This window comes from Prinia subflava, chromosome 19 (genome assembly GCF_021018805.1).
Source record: "Prinia subflava isolate CZ2003 ecotype Zambia chromosome 19, Cam_Psub_1.2, whole genome shotgun sequence".
In the NCBI taxonomy this organism is placed as follows: domain Eukaryota; kingdom Metazoa; phylum Chordata; class Aves; order Passeriformes; family Cisticolidae; genus Prinia; species Prinia subflava.
In genome coordinates this window covers 6,916,931-6,935,871 of record NC_086265.1, presented here as the reverse complement: position 1 = coordinate 6,935,871, position 18,941 = coordinate 6,916,931, and the positions used below count along the sequence as shown (strand labels likewise).

Sequence of the window (18,941 nt, the reverse complement as noted above, 5' to 3'; positions counted from 1 at the left end):
GAGCAGGAGGAATGGCCCTACTTTGATTTATCCTTTTTAGGTAAATCACTCTCGAAGCAGCAATGCTGTAGTTTTGCTGCTTAAAGACACAAAAGAGCGTTTCCATGGAAAAGTAGCGTTTTGTGTAGCTGGCCCGTACGGAGGGAAAAGGCCCGAGCAGTGCCCGGGCCACACAAAGGACCCGCCCGCCCCGCCATGGCCCGGGCCCGTGAGGGCGGGCGCCTCTCGCGTTCCTATTGGCGGAGCGCGGTGACGGGCACGGCGGCGGGCCAATGGCAGCCGGCATTTCAAATCGGTGACCGCGCACGCTGCCGCCGCCATTGGCTGGGCGCGCGCGGGGTCCCGCCCGCGGGGAGCGGAGGGGCCCAGCGCAGGCGTTTAAAGATGGCGGCGGCGCGGAGTGTGGGACGGCGATCGTGAGGCGGCCGGACTCGCCCTCACCCGCAGCCCCGGCACAGGAGCGGCGGGGCCGCCGGGGATGGCCCAGGTGGGTGCGGGCCCCGCGAGGCGACGGGCAGGGCGGGCCTGCGCGGGCACCGACCCCTGCGCCCCGCAGGCCGTGGCGCCAGCGGGCCCGCCGCGCTCCTGCCGCCCGCCCGAGCGGCCCCGGGCGCGGAGCCCGGAGGAGAGAGGAGCTCTCCCCGAGCACCGACATCCCATCGCTGGAAGGCGCGCCCTGCCCAGCGGGTATTGCCGTGCGGGGCTTCTCCTGCGCCCGGCCTGAGCGGCCTCCGCTCAGAGCTGGTGTTGTGTTTTGTTTTATTCAGGATTTTTCTTGGGCTGTTTTCTGTTTGGGGTTTTGTTTTTTTTTTTTTTAATTTTTCACCCTCCTCCACGCACGTCCCTACTCGCCTCGCCGTGGGGTTGTGTTCAGGATTGTGGAGGGAAGGAAAGGCCGTGTGTGCCCCTGGGCCCCTCCTGGCCGGGGGTGGGCAGTGAGGGCTCCCCCGGTTCCTCGGCCCCGGGTGGGTCTGGGCACGGGGCCCCGCCGGGGACAGCGCTTTGTGCGGGACAGGAGCGTGCTCGGCTCCGCACCACGGCTGGGAAGGAAAGGAACCAACGTGTGTGCGGGCCACAGGGACTTTTTTACTTCTGCTGCGCTCAAGATGATGTGATGTATCTAACTCTCAGGATTCTTCTTCATGTGGTCTTTCTATTAATAGGAAATTATCTCGTTCAGCCTCTGAAAGGTTAATTCTCCTAGCTTTCTTCATTTTTTGGGGGATTGGAAACAGTTTGGGTTTTTGTGCGTCCTTTCTTTAGGTTTCGGGTTTGTCTGCAAAGTTTGTTTGCCCTCTGAGACCTGAATATCCAGGCGGTGCTCGACCATAAACTGGAATTGAGTGAACACATTCAATTTCTTTTTTCCGTTGGCTTGCGAGTTAGAGGTCTTGGAGTTAGATATTTTATTTTTGTTTTGTGACTTGAAAGGTTGTTCTGTTTGTTTGGTTAGTTAAATTTGGGGGCTCCTATTTTCAATTCTGGATGAGGAGTTGGGTCGCTAGGTTTTTTGGGCATCTCCTTTAGATTACCAGAGTTGTTCTGCTTTTTTAGAGAAAGAGAAGGGATTTTGGTTGCTTGTGTCTGTTGTTTTTCTTACAAGTAAGAGGCCTACATATTATGGGAAAGGAAGAATATATATTTTCCTCCCTAGGCTCTGATTTTCGCCTTTTGTACATCAATTTCTTGTCTTACATAATTAATCAAACCATCTAAACCCTGCCAGAAAACTACTCAGGCTCTAAGAGCAACTGTTGTTTTGCCGTTTCTGTGGATGGCTTTCCAAAATTATGTACTCTGTTCCATCTGAAACGGAATTAAGTGTTAAGAACTAGAGAAGTTCTTGAGCCTTGTCAGTATTGGCCACTGATAACGTTTTTGTTGGGCTCTGGCTGCATTTTCTTCACCATCCTTCATGACTGCCGGACACAAAGCGGTTGTTCTGTTCAGAAACTTTCTATTCTAAAGCTGATGATGAGAAGAGATGAGTTCTTACACGTAGTATTATTTTAAAGAACATTTTCTTTTGGTACTTCCTGTTCTGGTTTAAAGAAAATAAATTCAGTCTCTTCAGGTTTTGCTTTGGGGTTTTTTGGGGTTTTTTAAGCAGTGATAATAAACAGGATTAACTTATTTCTAGAGTTGTATGTGTTGAGAAGATACACTAGGTATAATGAAAAGGAGGTAGATGACTGAGTGGGGAATTCCTTTTACGTGGGTTAAAGGATCAGCACCTGAGTTGCCATTTGGGGCTGGAGGATGAGGAGGAGGACTTTGTGTTTGTTTAGCAGATCAGGCCACTTGAGCCATTCCTCCTTTAGGGGTCCACTGAATGTGAAGTAAGCAGTCTCTGACAGTTTCTTTTCAAAAGTGACTTTTTGAAGAGACAATCTGTGGTATCCTGTTCCTTGCTGCAGCTATTTGTAAAGAAAATATATTCTTTGTTAAATTCATTTCTAGACTGCTGACCTGCTGGAACTGAAGGGAATTTATCTTTGAGTTTGGCCAATGCTGGTTACAACTATTAAGATTCTGGTTTTTTCCTGCCTTGAAAAAAGATACCCTTTCCTCTGTGTGTTTATCTCCTATCCCTTTTCTATCTGATTGTGTGGAATGGGCAGTGGTACTTACTAAACAAAGTAGTTTGGGTTTTTTCCTTTCTGCATTTAAAGGACATCTCTAAGACAACCAGGCTAAGATTACTCAGCTTTCTTTGGGACCTGTGCAGTTTGCTACATTATATTTATATGCCCCCCTCCTGTATCTGTATTGTTCTGTTTATTTTGTGAATGAAACTTTTTGAAATGATCAGCTACAATAAGAGTAAGTGGTTAAAAATATGGGAATTCCATATGCTGGTGGTCTGCAGAACATGAGCCGTGCCTCACGTTTTCAGTGTTTGTCCAGCCTGGTGCAGCTGCCAGTGGTGTTCTGTCTCTTTGGAAGGAATCCTTATGGAAACTGGTAATGGAACTTGGTGGAGCCTTGGAGAATAAAATCTGTTATTTCAGGACGATTTAATGAAGGATCACAGTAGGAAACTGACTTATGTTACGATGTAATTTGGTGTGCTGAGCCTTCTTGTGCGTGGCTGTTATGTTCCCTTACCTAAGGCCGGTTTGGCTGTTTGTAACCACAAGCTCATTTAACTCATCCTTTCTCCCTTCTGTCTGTGTTTTCAAATACCTGGTGGCTCAGTGGTTTCGTAGCTTTGTTTGGTTGTTTTGTTCCCAGCCCTTTATATAAAGGGCATATTGTAATGTCAGCTGGCAGGGAAGGGGATGGAAATTGAACCTGTGTTCCTCTGCTTCTGCCTTGCTTTCTGTGGCTTACAGGCAGGTATTGTAGCCCAGTGTAACTGTAGAGCCACTGTTACCTGTGATGAAAAGAGAAAAAAACCCTGCAGCAGTGTTAGAATGGTCACTAACAGACCTTTCTTTGGAAGCTTCCAGGTGTCCGATAGTGATGGGCACACCTGGCACTGGATTTCTGCTCTTACAAGGTTAATTAATTAGGGTATCTAACAGGTACATCCAACAGGAGATTGAGTTGCTCCAGTAACCCACCCCTGGGTCAGCCCCTTGGAGTTGGTCCAAGAGTTCTCTGCCTGCTTCTTATTATGTCTTATTGTAGGTCCCCTACTTAGAATAAGACGAAACAATATTCCAGGAATGTGTTTAGAAGGTCAGGTTATTGTTCTAAAATCTAAGAGAAAGGGTAGGAAAAGTACTGGAGTTAATTAAGGAGCTATATAACTACGTAATAGTAGTCTACACAGCTGCAGATAAATGAAAAATGTATTAAGAGCAAAAACCTTTTTGGCATCACTACCAGACTGTTATCTTACCCTAGGGATGTGGCAGGTTCATGGCTAGAAATGGAAAAAGCTCCTTTGCACCCATCTTGGTGTGGTACTTTTCCTGAGGCAGTGTGTGTGCACTGAGGAGCAGACAATCCCTGGCAGTGGTTTGCTGTTCATCGTTCAGCTATTCATCGTTTCACAGCCAGCAAGAAAGGGAAGACAACAAGAATTTAATTGTTACCAGTGCTTGAATAGAATACCAAGACATCCTCCTGCAAAGAGCAGAGGTGGTGTATCAGAGAACTACCAAAGCTGGGCAGGTAAAGGTGAAGTTCTTATGTCTGACATTGGTGTTGTTAAAATACTTCAGCACAGGAGCAGGACGTGTATCAGGGTCTGGAAGTGCATTCATGATCAGGTCTTAGCCTGGTCAAAAATAAGTCTTTCTTGTTTGACCAGGGAGCTTCTTGAACTCAAGGGAAGGTTTTGCTCCTTCACATTCTAGAATGCTGATTTCTGTGTGAATTACTTCTGTATGCTGTTTTCAAGAGTCTTTAGAAGACTCTTTAAGATGGAAAAAATGAGATGATTTAGGCATTTAGTTTCCAGGAGTTACTGAACTCAAGCTGTGACTTTTAATTCTTTTGTTCAGAATTAAGACACTAATGATTTACTGTGAAGAATTTAATAATTTATCATTCACTTTTTTTTCCTTTTTTCATCTGAAGATGAAGAAATTTATTAGATAAATATTTGTAGGGGTATTCTTACATTATGTTTCAGAACCTGTTGAAAGATGAAGGAATTGTTCATTGCTGAGGTCATTCATACTGTAGAATGGAACGGATTTAAATATATAGAATTGCTTGTCTTACTGGTGAATGAGCCATTTTTCAATATGAGAATTAAAAATGTGTTGGTATCAGAGAAGATGAGAATTATTTTAGAATTCTTATGGGTTTTTTCCTTAGTAATTTTATAATGCATGTCAAAATCATCACGTTGGATGTGTCACAATTTCGAGTAGGTTTAAAAAACCCCCCACACATCAAAAAACCACCACAAAATACGAATTCCTCTGCTGCTCCAGCAAAACTTGCTGTGTTGCCATATAATAGAGTTTGCTCTGTTACATTTTATGCTTTCTTCCAGCTTCCAGGTAGGTGATTTCTGTATTTTGCTGAATTTTAATTGTTCCCGTTATAACTTCTGCTTCCCAGCTCTGTGCCTTGCCCCAGCTGGTGTTTGGATATTGCTGTTGGTTTGTTCTGCCTGGGCTGGTGTAGAGATACATGAGAGAATTCCCTTGGTTTCTCTAAGTCCCTCATGACAACCCAGACCTCCTGCCCTGTTGCCTTCAGTGTTACACAGCAGCATGAGAGATCTTGGAGCTGGTCTTTCCAAAATACTGGGGAAGCCTTGCTCTGCCAGCTGGGAATCTTTGAACAGAGCAGATTCAGCCAGCTGGCTGCCTGGGGCAGAGTGACAGTGCTTCGTTCCTGGCCTGTAGGAACATTTAAGCCTCGTTTGGGCTGCCATGGAGGGACTTGGAGAAACCAAATTTAGCAGGTAAGGAATGATCCTTCTTTTCCCCAGATGCTTATGGTCCTGCACAGATGACAAAAGTATAATTGAAGAAGCCATCACAGACATGGTAGAAAGAAGTGAAAAAAAACCCTTAAACAAATGCTTTCCATCCCCTGTAAAATTTCCTAGAGGAATTGAATACTTTTCCCATGTTAAATTCCCTAAAATTGGCTTCTAAATACTTTCCACAAATTATCTGAGCTTTAATGCTATGTATCTGAACCTGAATAAATAGTTCCAAATAGTGCAAAACACAAGATCAAATGTCTAATATCCGTTTATCTAGAGAGTAATTTTCTGTGATATTTTAGTAAACTGTGAGAGTTCAGAAATAACTGGTAACTTAAATTTTGAAAAGCCATGACCATAGACTTTGAAATCTTGTTGGTTTTGCAGATTGTCTTAAACTGTAAGCTAATTACCCTTTCTGCTGTGTGGGTAAGTATGGCTGGAATACCAGGTTGTTTCAGATTATGAAGAACTTCCCCAGAATGCAGTTTTTAGTCTGTTGTGCTTAATGCCCTTCCTGCTAACCAAGCAGAGATAGTCAACTAATCATAAAAGCAACTGTGTTAGTAAATTCTTGTGCTGGTGTACAGCTTGAGCAGTAAAACCACTCTAGTTTCAGCCTCATTCAAGATGGTATCTGAGTACCCTGCTTTGCTCACTGTAAAAGCATCACTCTTCTACTTGAAATTTGTGCTGCAAGGAGTGACATCTTTTCTTTCTGCCTAGGATATTATTTTCATTTTTTTTCCCGTGACAATTATTTTTTGTTTGTTTCCTCTTGTAGGTTGAAAGAAGAAAAGGAGAGCAGCTTGTCCAGTGAAGATGCACTCTTAGTCTTCAGCTATTTAAGCTGAATGCATTGTGATTTCCAATAATTGAGACAGTGATTCTGAAAGCTGTCTACATTAATGAAAAGAACAATGTAGTCAGCTTAACTGAATCATCAGTGTTGCATATTGAATAGAACATGATAAACCAATCCTGATGGACTTATGCATGTTAGGGATATAGAGATAAACATTTATTAAAGCCTTGGTTTTTTTAAAACAGTAGTTTTAAAAATGGAGAACTATGAAAATGTACCACCCCTCCCTAAAGAACCCGCAGGAGAAATGAATGTGGAGAGTGTCGCTTGTCGCCCACCTCTGCCGCCCAGCGAACAGCCTCCACCACCTCCCCTGCAAACGTCCAGTGACGCAGAGGTAATGGACGTTGGCTCTGGTGGTGATGGACAGTCAGAGAGCCCTGCTGGGGACACGCACAGTCTCTGCAGAACGCAGCTGCTCACAAAGGGATCTGCCTGCTACAAGAGTCGTCTTCTCATAGACCCCAACTGCAGCGACCAAAGCCCCAGAACTGCTCGCCACGCGCCGTCGGTGCGAAAGTTCACCCCAGATCTTAAGTTACTGAAGGATGTGAAGATTAGTGTTAGCTTTACAGAGAGCTGCAAAAGCAAAGATAGGAAAGTTCTGTACACTGGAGTTGAGCAGGATTATAAGGCAGATACGGAGTTTGGGATTAATAATGTCAATGGGGATTTGCATGTTTGTCCTTTCGGTGGTAGTAATGGTAAAGCTGTAGGGATAGGGGGTGAAAGTGATGACAAGAAGGATGATGAAAATGATATTGATCAGGAAAAGAGAGTGGAATTTGCAGTTCTGGATGAGCTAGAAGACTTTACCGACAATTTGATGGAAATAGATGAAGAAGGAGGAGGGTTCACATCTAAAGCAATCGTTCAAAGAGATAAAGTGGATGAAGAAACCTTGAATTTCTCATATGAGGTAAGTAAATCCACAGATCTCTGCTGGGTAAGAGGTTTTCCAAGCGGCTAGAAAAAAAAATTTACAAAGAAATATTCTCTTCTAGAAATGTGCAGTACCTGAGTCAAAACCACAGAATTTTCAGAGACGGAGCTTTGGCTGAGAACCTCTGTAAACTGTTTTAATCAAACTTGTGAGCTATGTTGCAGCTTCTATCGTTTTCTATAAAAACAAGTCTTCTCACACAACTGCAGTTCATTTTATTGTGTAGATTCTACTTCTCACAAACTTATTTTCTTATTTTTCAGTCTTTTTACTGGAATCATTGGAAATGTCTAGTTTCTCTGTGTATGGAAGTGCATATCAAAAATGTCTGCTTTGTCTTTGCAAGGGAGAAGGGAGGTTGGTAGGCCCAGCAGGATGGTGTCTGACGGAGTCTCTTTCAGGATGACTTTGATAATGATGTGGATGCTCTGCTGGAGGAGGGGCTGCGAGCACCCAAAACAAGGAGACTAGACAATGAGAAATACGGTGGGGAGAGTGATCACCAGTCTGATGGAGAGACAAGCGTGCAGCCAATGATGACCAAAATTAAAACTGTACTCAAGAGTAAGTTCATGTGCATTTAGGAACTGGAGGTCCTGAGTGTGGCTCATGTCTGTAGAACGAAAGTGTATCAGCAAGCAAAGTGTGGGACAGCAATTCCTGTGAAATCATGAGTGTGTTGGAGAATTTTATTGCTGGGGGGCTTCTTACTGTGGAATATGATTTTTCATATTCTTACCAGTGAAGTTGGTTTTTGCTTTTGATCTGTTGTATGTAATAAGAATATATTTTAGTGTGTGGATTCGTGTAAAATAATGAAGAATGTTACCTCAGTGATGGGGTTTTGAACAAGGGTCATCTGGGGTTTTGTCTCTGGACATTTTGGCTTTTTTCCTGCTTCAGTTACATAACTTCTGCTGTTGAAATTGCCCCTGCTTCACTGTATTCTGAAATAAAAAGCCAAATAACTTCACTCCAAAATTGTATAGTAGCAGAGGATTGTCAGGAAGCGTCCAGCAAAGATGAATAGTCTGGTTTGTGATTTAGAGAGACAAAAGACCTTGGCTTAGACATGAGCTTTTTGCTGGCTCTTTGGGTCTGGGACTCTGGTGGTGTTCAATGCAAACTTATTCCTGAGTGTCAAGTGAAAAATTTTTAACAGAAAATGGAGTTGTTTCTGAAACAAGTATGACTCCTCCAGTAAATATTTTCTAGTGGTCCTTCTGATAAGTGTAAAAAGACTAAAGGGAGTTCAATTATGAAACAAACAAATTAGTCTATATAAAAACTATTGCTGCTATTGCCTGTAGTTGAGAACGTCATGGAATCTGTAATTTTGCAGGGTTTAGTCTGGGTTAGAGGCATATACCTTGTTATTAACACATCTCTCTGCATAACATTGTTAATCTTGTTTCAGTGCCATTTTATTTCCGTTCTTCTAAGCAGTCTATCCAAGTTTAAAGCCATTATTTGCTTTAAAGGTCGTGGCCGCCCTCCTACAGAACCTTTGCCAGATGGATGGATCATGACATTCCATAACTCGGGCATTCCTGTATATCTGCACAGAGAATCTAGAGTTGTTACCTGGTCTAGACCTTATTTTTTGGGAACAGGAAGCATAAGGGTGAGAGCTGTCAATTATTTAAATACTTACTAAGATTAAAAAAATAGATATCTTCCTGCAAGCAGTTGAATATTTTTTGCCTTTGGCAGGTTTGCTTCCAGTGTTTGAACTAAGATTCCTGGAAAAGAAATTATTTTGTTTCTGAAAATCTGATATGATTTTTCGTAGGTGATTTGTTTTTCTGTTTGGGCAGTTAAAGTGAATGAGATGATCCCGTTTGGTGCCTTCACTTCTGTAGTCTGGCTGCAAAATTAGGGGTTTATTGCACCATGAAATATATCTAGGGATCATTTATTAATAGCTATAAATTAATCTGAGCTGTGACCTATGGTCCACATTTGCAGAAGTAAGGATATGACATTTCTGAGCACAAGGAGCCTGCAGAAATGGATTTAATGCCATGGGCTTATGGCCCAGGAAAGCTGAGTGGATTCCATGAAAGCAGGCAGTATTTGCATGTGGGTGAACAGAACAGACTGGTCTGGATCTACAGCAGCGGGTTTGTGTCAGTGCCACACAGGGAGAACATCCCCCAGGAGTGGCCCTGCTCTGCTCTTGAGTTAAAAGTCTTTTCTGACCCAAGAGGAGCTTAAGCCTAGACTGAATACAAACAGCTTCCATCTTGCTTGTGTCTTTTGAATTTAAGTTTTGGTGACCTTGAGATACTGAAACCTTCTGTATTGTTTTATATTTGCAGAAACATGATCCTCCCCTTAGTAGCATTCCCTGCTTTCATTACAAAAAAATGAAGGAAAATGAGGAAAGGGAACAAAACAATGACATAACGCCAAACGGGGAAGTATCACCTGTAAAGCACCTAGATAAATCCTCAGAACTGGACTGCCAAACAGAAGAACCAGATTCCACTGCTGCTGATTCTGGGCCTTTAGATGACAAAGACCCCTCTGGGGGAGACGCAGCACAAGGAGCTTTGGGACAAGTTAAGGCCAAAGTTGAAGTATGTAAAGATGAATCTGTAGGTATGTATGGGAAGTGGAGTCTTTTCTTGACTTTAGTTGGGGTAGTAGCATTTGGGAAGTTTTATTCCAGACTTGGCTACTGAATTATAATTTTTCCTGAAGCCCTGAGAGTCCACATGGAAAGGTTTTACACACAAAAAAAGTGAATATTTTGGTAGTTTAGTCCTGTAGACTTTATCTCAGTATAAGAATCAGTTATGTCACTGTGTACATTTGCTGTTGTCGAATGTGTTTGTGTGACTTCTTCAAGTAGGCTGTTCTATGCACTCTCTGTTGGCTGAGTTACATTAATTTTCAGGATGCTCTCTTAAGATAAATGATGTAGTTAAATGATATTTCTGTATTTGCATAACTCTAGCAGACTAAGTCATGCAAATATAATTGCACTGATACAGGGGGTGTGATGCTTCATTATTTCATTTATACAAATCTGATAGCCTCTACACAAAAATTTGTCTAAAGACATCATGCCAAAATCACCACCCTACAGAGAAGAACTTGGAGAGGAAGCTCATGTCACATCCTTGTCACATCCTTGTCACATCTGCATACCTGAGAGTCCCAGCCATGTAAATCTCTGCTGCTCAGAATATTGGTATGGATCATAGGCTGCCATTTGTCTTCGTAGTGCTCAGACATAAAACCTGTCCTTGTCATTACACAAGTCATGTCCAGTCCAAAAACCATGCCAAAAGATGTAAAAAAACCCAAAAACCAAATCATCAATATTCAGCAGTAAAATTAAAGCCAGTAAGCACATATTTTTCTACATGAAGTTCACCTGTCTATCTCTTTCTTTAAATAGGATCAGTTCTGTATTACTGAAAAAGATACTGAGTGATCAAGTATAAGTGTGACTTGCATTTGGAATTCCTTGTGGAAGGAAACCATACCAGCAGCTTGCTTTTGTTTGTTTACATCTGTGGATGCTGCTCTTTATTTTTGCTGATTATACTTGCAGACTATCCTATAAAGGAGCTGTACTACAAGGGACAGTCTTTTAGTACTCTGCGTGTGAATTTCATACATGAAATTCTGCACAGAGGCTGCAGATACCCATGGAGTTCATGGAACATCACTGTTCACTGTGTCAGGGTACACTGCATAACGAGTAGGCAGCAACAGTTGGGTTTGGCTTCAGGGAGCTGAGGATGAAGGCACAGCCACTGCACTCGCTGTGTGCCTTGCTTCAGGGGATTAGAGGTTGAAGCAGAACAATTATTGGTGTTTTGTTGCAGATTGTGGGTATAATGCTGGTTAGGGATTAGTAAAATCATCAGTGACAATAAAATGGTGTTTCGTTCTATTTTGTTTGCTGGTTTGCACAAACATTTTGCATTTGATCCTATAATGGAAAAACTTAAAATTACTTTTGTTAGTCCAAACCAGCATCTTAACCTGTTGCTCCTAGTCTAAGAAAATAATTCTAGCACGTTTAAATCAGTGGAAATAGAGAACTCAGTGCTTGTTTGGTGCTGAAGCAGAGGGAGTAACTGGGTTGTGTTTCTCAGATCTGGAAGATTTTAGGCGCTACCTTGAGAAGCGTTTTGACTTTGAGCAAGTGACTGTAAAAAAGTTCCGGACGTGGGCCGAGCGCCGCCAGTTCAACCGGGAGATGAAGCGCAAGCAGGCGGAGTCGGAGCGGCCCATCCTGCCCGCCAACCAGAAACTCATCACCCTGTCTGTGCAGGATGCACCCATCAAGAAAGGTGAGCCCATGGAGCTGCAGCTCACATAGGCTGTGCTGGAGAATAATTGCAGCCCTACACTTGACTGAAATAAAAAACCCTGTGAAAACTCCCCTGAGTTCCTGATCCAGTATTCTGTGTTCTTTGACTCATGGTATATTACATAGGAAAGAAAAATATTGTCAAAATATACTTCCTGTTCAAAGACTAACTTCTAAACAAAAATAATTTTATTTAAGATTACAGTCCTGGTAAGTAATGACTTTCTTCAGCTCTTGTGACTGCTGAGTGTTGCTCAGTATTGATTAATTTGTAACAGAAATTATTGTTCAAAGACTGCAGCTAATGAGCTTCTTCTCCCTGTCTTGTGTGCAGAGTTTGTCATTAATCCCAATGGGAAGTCTGAAGTTTGCATCTTGCATGAATATATGCAACGAGTCCTAAAGGTTCGCCCTGTTTACAATTTCTTTGAATGTGGTAAGTCTGTTTCCTTAAACAGTTCTATCCTGGTCTTGATGCTTAATCAAGAATCCAAAAGTGTTGTGTATGTGAAGAACATAACTGGAATCAGGTCAATATTGGGGTATTTTTCCCTAGGTGATAAAATGTATGTTCCATTAATTCTTGCTTTTGCTGTTTGTGGGGTTTTTTTTGAGGGTACCTTATAATTATTCAGAATTAGGCTATTCCTTTATATGCACTGCATAATACAACTGAAATTTCACCATCAGAATGTGTAGCTCTTATATCCACACCATGATGCAAAAAATTGGAATTCATATTTGAGTTCTGCAAGATTACCAGTGGTCTCTTAAAGTCTGTAAGTTCTTTATTTGGAAGAATAAAGTATGGTGGTAAGTCTGTTAATGGAAAACTCTGTTAGTTAAACAATTTTTCAGTCTTCATGAAGAATAAATCATTTTCATCCCTCTTGAAGCTGAAATGAAGAAACAAATCTTGATAGTGGTGATGTGTTTATGTACATTAAGAGTTCCAAAAAGCTTTCTTTTTTTGCCTCCTCCATTTCCAGAGAACCCAAGTGAACCTTTTGGAGCCTCAGTGATTATTGATGGAGTAACTTATGGGGCAGGAACTGCCAGCAGCAAAAAACTTGCCAAGAATAAAGCTGGTAAAGTTCTTTCCTTTCTCAGTACCAACTGCTGAATTGTTTCAGTTTGCTTTTTGTGCAGTTCTGGGGTTCTGAGGGCTGTAGTGATTCAGTACAGGGGTTTGGCTGTAAGAAGTAGGGGGTGATAATAACTCTTTAATTTTAGATCTTAAAGGCTCTATGTCACTTCTAAAATGAGACTGGAATATTTTTCCTTTTGTAGGCACTTAAAAATAGTTTCTTCTTATTTTAATTAGTTAATGAGGCTTTAATTATCAAGCTGAACTAGCAGAATTTTTTTCCCTTGAAAAGTGTAAGTGAATAAATTTCTTACCAGAAGAAAATGCCTGAGAACTTCTCTAGAAATTTCTAGAGGAGATGTTTTTCTTTAAAATAAACCTAATCAAGATGTTTAATCCCTTTCTGCAGCTCGAGCTACACTGGAAATCCTTATTCCTGACTTTGTCAAACAGACCTCTGAGGAGAAGCCCAAAGACAGTCAAGAACTTGAGGTACTGAGCTCACGCTTCCTGGCTGGCATCACTTGAGTTTGTTTTCAAAACACTGCACATTTCTTATCAGAAATGTTACTGAAAATCAGGAAGATTGTTTTCTCAGTCAAATGGAAGTGTAAAATCCTCCACTGAGAGCAAGACTTAGGGCAAAGAAAATATTCTTTTTTCTATCAGAATAGATGAGAAGACTCCCTCTGATGAGCTGGTTCAGTGTTGACCAGCAGGTCACTCACTGAGCACCTGAGGTATTCCAAAGCAGCAGACTGCCTGTCCTGTCCTGCCTCCCAGAGTCCTCTGGCTGATGCCAGGAAATGTTCAGAGCTAGGGGCTCTTTGGTTTTGTGTGATCATCTTAGATGGTAAAAGAGGTAAAAGTCCTCAGGCTTCTGGGCTGTTTTTATTACTGCATAATGAAATCGCATAGTTCAGGCAGTGACGTTAGAGAAAACCAAAGGAAAAATTTCTTCAAGAGGAGATTTGTGCTGTATTCTCAGGTTCTGGGAGAATTAAATAGCTCATTGATCAGTGATAACATCAGTAAGCAGTAAAGGAAAAAGCAGTGATCAGCCTGAAAGGAATGTTTTCTAAAATGAAATAATATACAGAAGGAGTTGTTTATACCCTTGCTTTAACTTAGAACTGTGTTGTAGGCCATGCACTACTGAAATGGTCATTAAGGAAATGCAGACAATTTTTCTATTCTTTTAAAATCAAATACCAAATGATCCAATAGCTGTTCCATTCTCTTTTATTAAACCACAGCATTTTGGTAAACAGACTTTCAGAATTAGGTAAAATAACCTTGTCCTGAGGGAGAAATGATGATAAAGAATTTATAAGATTGTCATTTTGATGGACATATTGAATAATGTAAGACTGGAGTTAAAATTTCTGTCTGCAAATGTTTGATTAGGTTGCTTCTAACCCATTTTGGATTAAAAAACACTTTTTAAAGTACTAAGCACAGAGCAACAGAATTGGTTTAATGTAGCAAAGGAGAAATTAGGGTTAATGGCAGCATTAGGGTTTTATTTGCACAAAGCACAGTAACCCTTCTCAATTCCTTTGCAGTATTTTAACCATATCAGTATTGAGGACTCACGGGTATATGAACTCACCAGTAAAGCTGGACTCTTGTCTCCATATCAGATTCTCCATGAGTGCCTTAAAAGGTGAGGCTGCAGCACGAGCACCGTGTGGGGTTTGTGGGCTTTCTCAGTGACCCTGCCTGAGCTGCTGAGCTCCCTGGGGCTGTGAGATGTGATGGCAGCTGACCTGCTGAATGCTAAACCCTCTTTAATTCATGTTTGCTGTTTGTGCCTCTTTGGAGATCAGGATGCAGTTTCTGGGCAAATGGATTTTGTTTTCGCTCATACAGGGTTGCTTTTCTGTTTAAGTTACTGATCTAAAAATATCTCTTCATTAATTATCATATTGCCATTTATTATTAATATATCTGATTTCATTGCAATGACTGTCCAAGGTAACTGCAACCACTTCACTTGTTTGTGGCTTTACTTAGTTATGTGATCTTGATTGTGTTTGTGCCTAAGAAACCACGGAATGGGTGATACATCCATAAAGTTTGAAGTGATTCCTGGGAAAAATCAGAAGAGTGAATATGTCATGACTTGTGGCAAGCACACAGTGCGAGGCTGGTGTAAGTACAGTGATTGGTGTGAGCTCTGAGCCTCCTCTTCCTCTCTCCTGTTCTCCTTTGCTGTCTGTTCTCAGGGTGCTTGTCCTGCTCTCCTCTGGTATCTCACTTCTGAGTAACTGCAGTGAATATTTGTGCCTTCAATACATAATGTGCTGGTATTGACACGCTTCCATGGTTATTTTAACAGGCAAAAATAAAAGAGTGGGGAAGCAATTGGCTTCTCAGAAAATCCTTCAGCTACTGCATCCACATGTGAAAAACTGGGGCTCTCTCTTACGAATGTATGGCAGGGAGAATAGCAAGCTGGTTAAACAGGTGAGCAGGCTTTGTTTGGGTATAACCTACCCTGTGACTGAGGTTTGGATTTTTCTGGATTTGTAAAATAAGTTACAACAAAGCTGTAAGGTGCCTGGATTTCATTGACAGTAATAATTTGTGTTACTCTTGCATCTCCCATGTCAAAATTAAAGAACCTATTTAACTAACTCACAGAAGTAGATGTTCATAATTAAGGAAGAAACTAAAGGAGACTAAACTGCTCCATTACATTAATTTTTTTTCATAAAAAAGTTGATCCGTTGGTGCTTGTGATTCTATTGAATAGGAAACCTCTGATAGAAGTGTGATAGAACTTCAGCAGTATGCCAAAAAGAACAAGCCAAATCTGCACATCCTGAACAAGTTGCAGGAGGAAATGAAAAAACTGGCACAGGAAAGAGTGAGTATATTCTCATGTGTTTACAAACAGCAATGTGTACCAATGATGAGGGCTTTTTTGCTTATTTTACACAGTATTTTAAGTAAAGAGAGCTCTTCAAAATTTCATTGGGGATGTACTGCTGGGAAGATTGTCATCCTGTCTTTTAAACTGGCTTTTAACTTGATTGTCCCTACTTTCAAACATTTATGTTTAACATTAGCCCTGGTTAGCCTCTTCCAACAACTGACACAAGTTGGGCTAAAACGGTTCAGAATTTGAACTGTTTCATGATTCTCTTCTCTTTATGACTCTGTGGTGGGGGTGGATTTGTGTTTTTTAGGAGGAAACCCGGAAGAAACCCAAGATGACAATAGTGGAATCAGCTCAGCCTGGTAGTGAACCTCTCTGTACTGTTGATGTTTAATGAGAAGACACGCAAGTGGGGAGCAATAACACAACGGGAGGAACTAGAATTTCAACAATTATTTAAAAATTGTTTGCTGCAGAATGCAAGATAACTTTTAAAATCCAAGCTGCTTCAGTTATGCATTGTTCTTTTTGCATCATCAGGGCAATATTACTTTTTCCTAGTTTCTTTTTCTTTGTTTTTTTTTTTTCCTTGTTTAATACCTCTGAGATATGTACGTTTAAAGAATTGATCATAAAGATCTCTACTGGGCAAATGCACGGAGGACAGGCATGTTCACACAGGATAAAACCAATCAAGCACTTTCTCCTGGAAAGCCATCCATGGTGTTTGAAATGGATGTATTTTAGGTATGAAACTCAGAATATCTATGTACAGGTTGAAGCTGATATTATATATATATATACACATTCATATATATGTATATATAAAAGAAATATATGTACATCTTCTTGTATGAACATGCCTAAAACTATTTTTGTGAAAAGTTTTGTTGCATTTCAGCACATAATAATATGCACTGATAAGACACTTTGGTGACAAATACAGGAAAGTGATGAGCAATGTTTCTAATGCCATAGGATTAGGCCAGTAATGCTGTTTCTTGTTGTTTTCTTTCTTGTCTCCTGCCAGGCTTAGTTATTTGAGATTAGAGCATGCAGATTTTGTTATTACTTGAAAAGAACAAGAATACCTAATACCTGGTAGTGTTAAGAGTTACAGGTTGGAGATTCAAAATGACTGGGGTTTATTTTAGATGAGAAGAGCCTGTGTTAGTTTACAGATCAGTTGAACAGGGAAAATATGGCCCCACTTACATGATTAAAATAAAAACTAATTTGAAAGGCTGTTTTCAAAGCTTGGAGCCAAAATGCAGCTGATGATGGTTGATAGTCTCAAAATATTTTGCCAATGACTTTCCACTCCCTTTTCCCAGCAATAAAACAATTTCTCATTTGTTTGGTGTCAGACTGCATCTGACTTGATAAGTCTTAATTAATTTGCACCATAAAAGCAAAGACTTTAGGAAAAAAATCCAACACAACCCTTAAGTCTGACTGCAGCAACTTACATTTTTTTAAAGAAGTTTTTGTTTTTACTTTTTTAATTACATTTTTAGTTTTTAACGAAAGTGTGTAACTTCTGCAATGAAAATTAGAATGTAGATTTGGAAAATGACATAGAGTAACAAGTAGAATGAGACCATAACCGGTTATACTCATAAATAGGAAAATCACAAATATGCAACTGCTCTGAAATCCCATCCTGGCAAACAGGCAGTACTCACTGTGTCATCCGAGGCTCTGTGAAGCCAAGCACAGAAGGAATAACGGGGCTGCTTCGTGCGTGTTGTTCTTCACCCAGGGTTCCCTGGGGGGCTGCAGGAACTCTTCTCTCTTCTCCTGCAACCATTCCTTGGTTTGGTGTTAAAGAAGAGAGCGAAGGCCGAGCTGTGGCGGGGCTGCAGTGACTTACCCAGGAGCTGCACTGCTCCATTTGACACTCCTGCTCCTGCTGGGAATGAAAGGACAGTTCTCTGTACCTGCTGCAGCTCCTGCTACTTACAGGGATCTAAGGGGCTTGAGGGGTTGGTTTGTTTTGTTTTTTGTTTTATTCTGATTTTGGTGTGGTTTTGTTTTTTAATTTACCATGTTACATAGAGAGTGCTGCAGTATATTGAATTTAGTGCCTACTGGATTTTAAAAATGTTGGCATCAGTATTGTAAGACCTCCTTTTAACAGCACACATTACTTTGGAAATATGTGGATTTTAATTTATATTTCCAACTAATGTTCTCTAATGTGTTGCATTTAATGTTTGAGGTTAAACAGGAGGAGTCATGGAGACTTACCTGTTTCTGTGTTTAACTGAGATGCTTGGAGGTCTCTGCAAATATGAATCCACCCATTTTTTATTACTATATTTAGCTTTTTAGTTCCATGAGTTGTAATCCTGTTACAACAGGATACGGGTAGTTGGAAGACAATATATAAACTATTATTTAAAGAAGTGGCCTGTCTAAAAAAAAAAAAAACCACAAAAAAACACTGCCTCTGCTTTTTTTTGTATAGCTTTAATAAATCTCCATCTTTTGAAGGGTATATATAATATTGGTGCAGTAGTGACAAGCAGTGATTGCTGTTTGTCTCTTTTCATTGTTTTTATTGGGACTTTTCTGTTTCATAAAGACAGGGCTTTTATCTTCTATGCCTAAATGTATTACTGTTAGATAGGTTTTATTTCAGCTTGTGTTTTCAGCAGAAAAATCTGTACTTGGATGGCACTGTAAAAGACAAATCACCCTTACAGATCTTTTTATTTTTTTGAAATCAGAATGTCAATGCATTTGCAGGTCACCTGCAGAATATCCATAGATGCCTCACTTACCAATTTGTTTTCATTAATTTTAAGAGGATTGCTGTATTACCTCAGTCTGCCACTATCAGAATCACAAGGTGACCGTTGCCCTTAATGAAAACATCCAGAGATTTCATTGTGAACCAAAGCCTAGAACGTATATTATGCATTCTAAACAAAACAAACATAAAAAGATGGTATTAGACCTTGCTGCAGCCTTTAACTGGAGAGATGTCCAGAAAATAGCGCAATAACTGCTGGAACAAACAACGTAACTGCTGTTTATGTCATTGTGAAGTATTCTTGTGTTTCAATGTTTACTATTGTTTGGAGTGTAACAGTCTTGCATTTGCACATAAGCACGAGCTGCTGTGATAGAGGATAGATCATTGCATTAAACTTCAGCTTCTGCATGAACACTTACAGTGTGATTCAAGATGTATCCTAAACTTGTCTTGTAACTCTTGTGTGTTTTCTAGGTAATCGGCTGTAAAGGTTTAGATCTGATTGTATGAATGCATAAAACTGCTGCTTTTGTCACTGATACTTGTTATTTATCCCTTCTATATCCAGGGGAAGATGGGTATTTTTATAGGGATGGAGTGTATTTTTAAGAACTGTTCCATCCTTTGGGGATTAGACAGTTTTTGCTTTGCATATTATGTGCTTCTTGAC

General features: G+C 40.7%; 1 protein-coding gene across 1 annotated transcript; it reads left to right on the top strand.

Annotated features, from left to right (window-relative positions):
• Window positions 1–234: 234 nt before the first annotated feature.
• Window positions 235–18,864, top strand: DGCR8 (DGCR8 microprocessor complex subunit). The gene is made up of 14 exons (XM_063416280.1): window positions 235–487; window positions 6,183–7,182; window positions 7,608–7,770; window positions 8,688–8,830; window positions 9,528–9,810; window positions 11,322–11,519; window positions 11,874–11,975; window positions 12,529–12,627; window positions 13,036–13,118; window positions 14,192–14,292; window positions 14,674–14,780; window positions 14,968–15,095; window positions 15,385–15,498; window positions 15,821–18,864. Exons 2-14 carry the CDS (start codon window positions 6,460–6,462, stop codon window positions 15,902–15,904), a joined length of 2,328 nt encoding a protein of 775 aa, XP_063272350.1. The 5' UTR covers window positions 235–487; window positions 6,183–6,459; the 3' UTR covers window positions 15,905–18,864.
• Window positions 18,865–18,941: the final 77 nt, after the last annotated feature.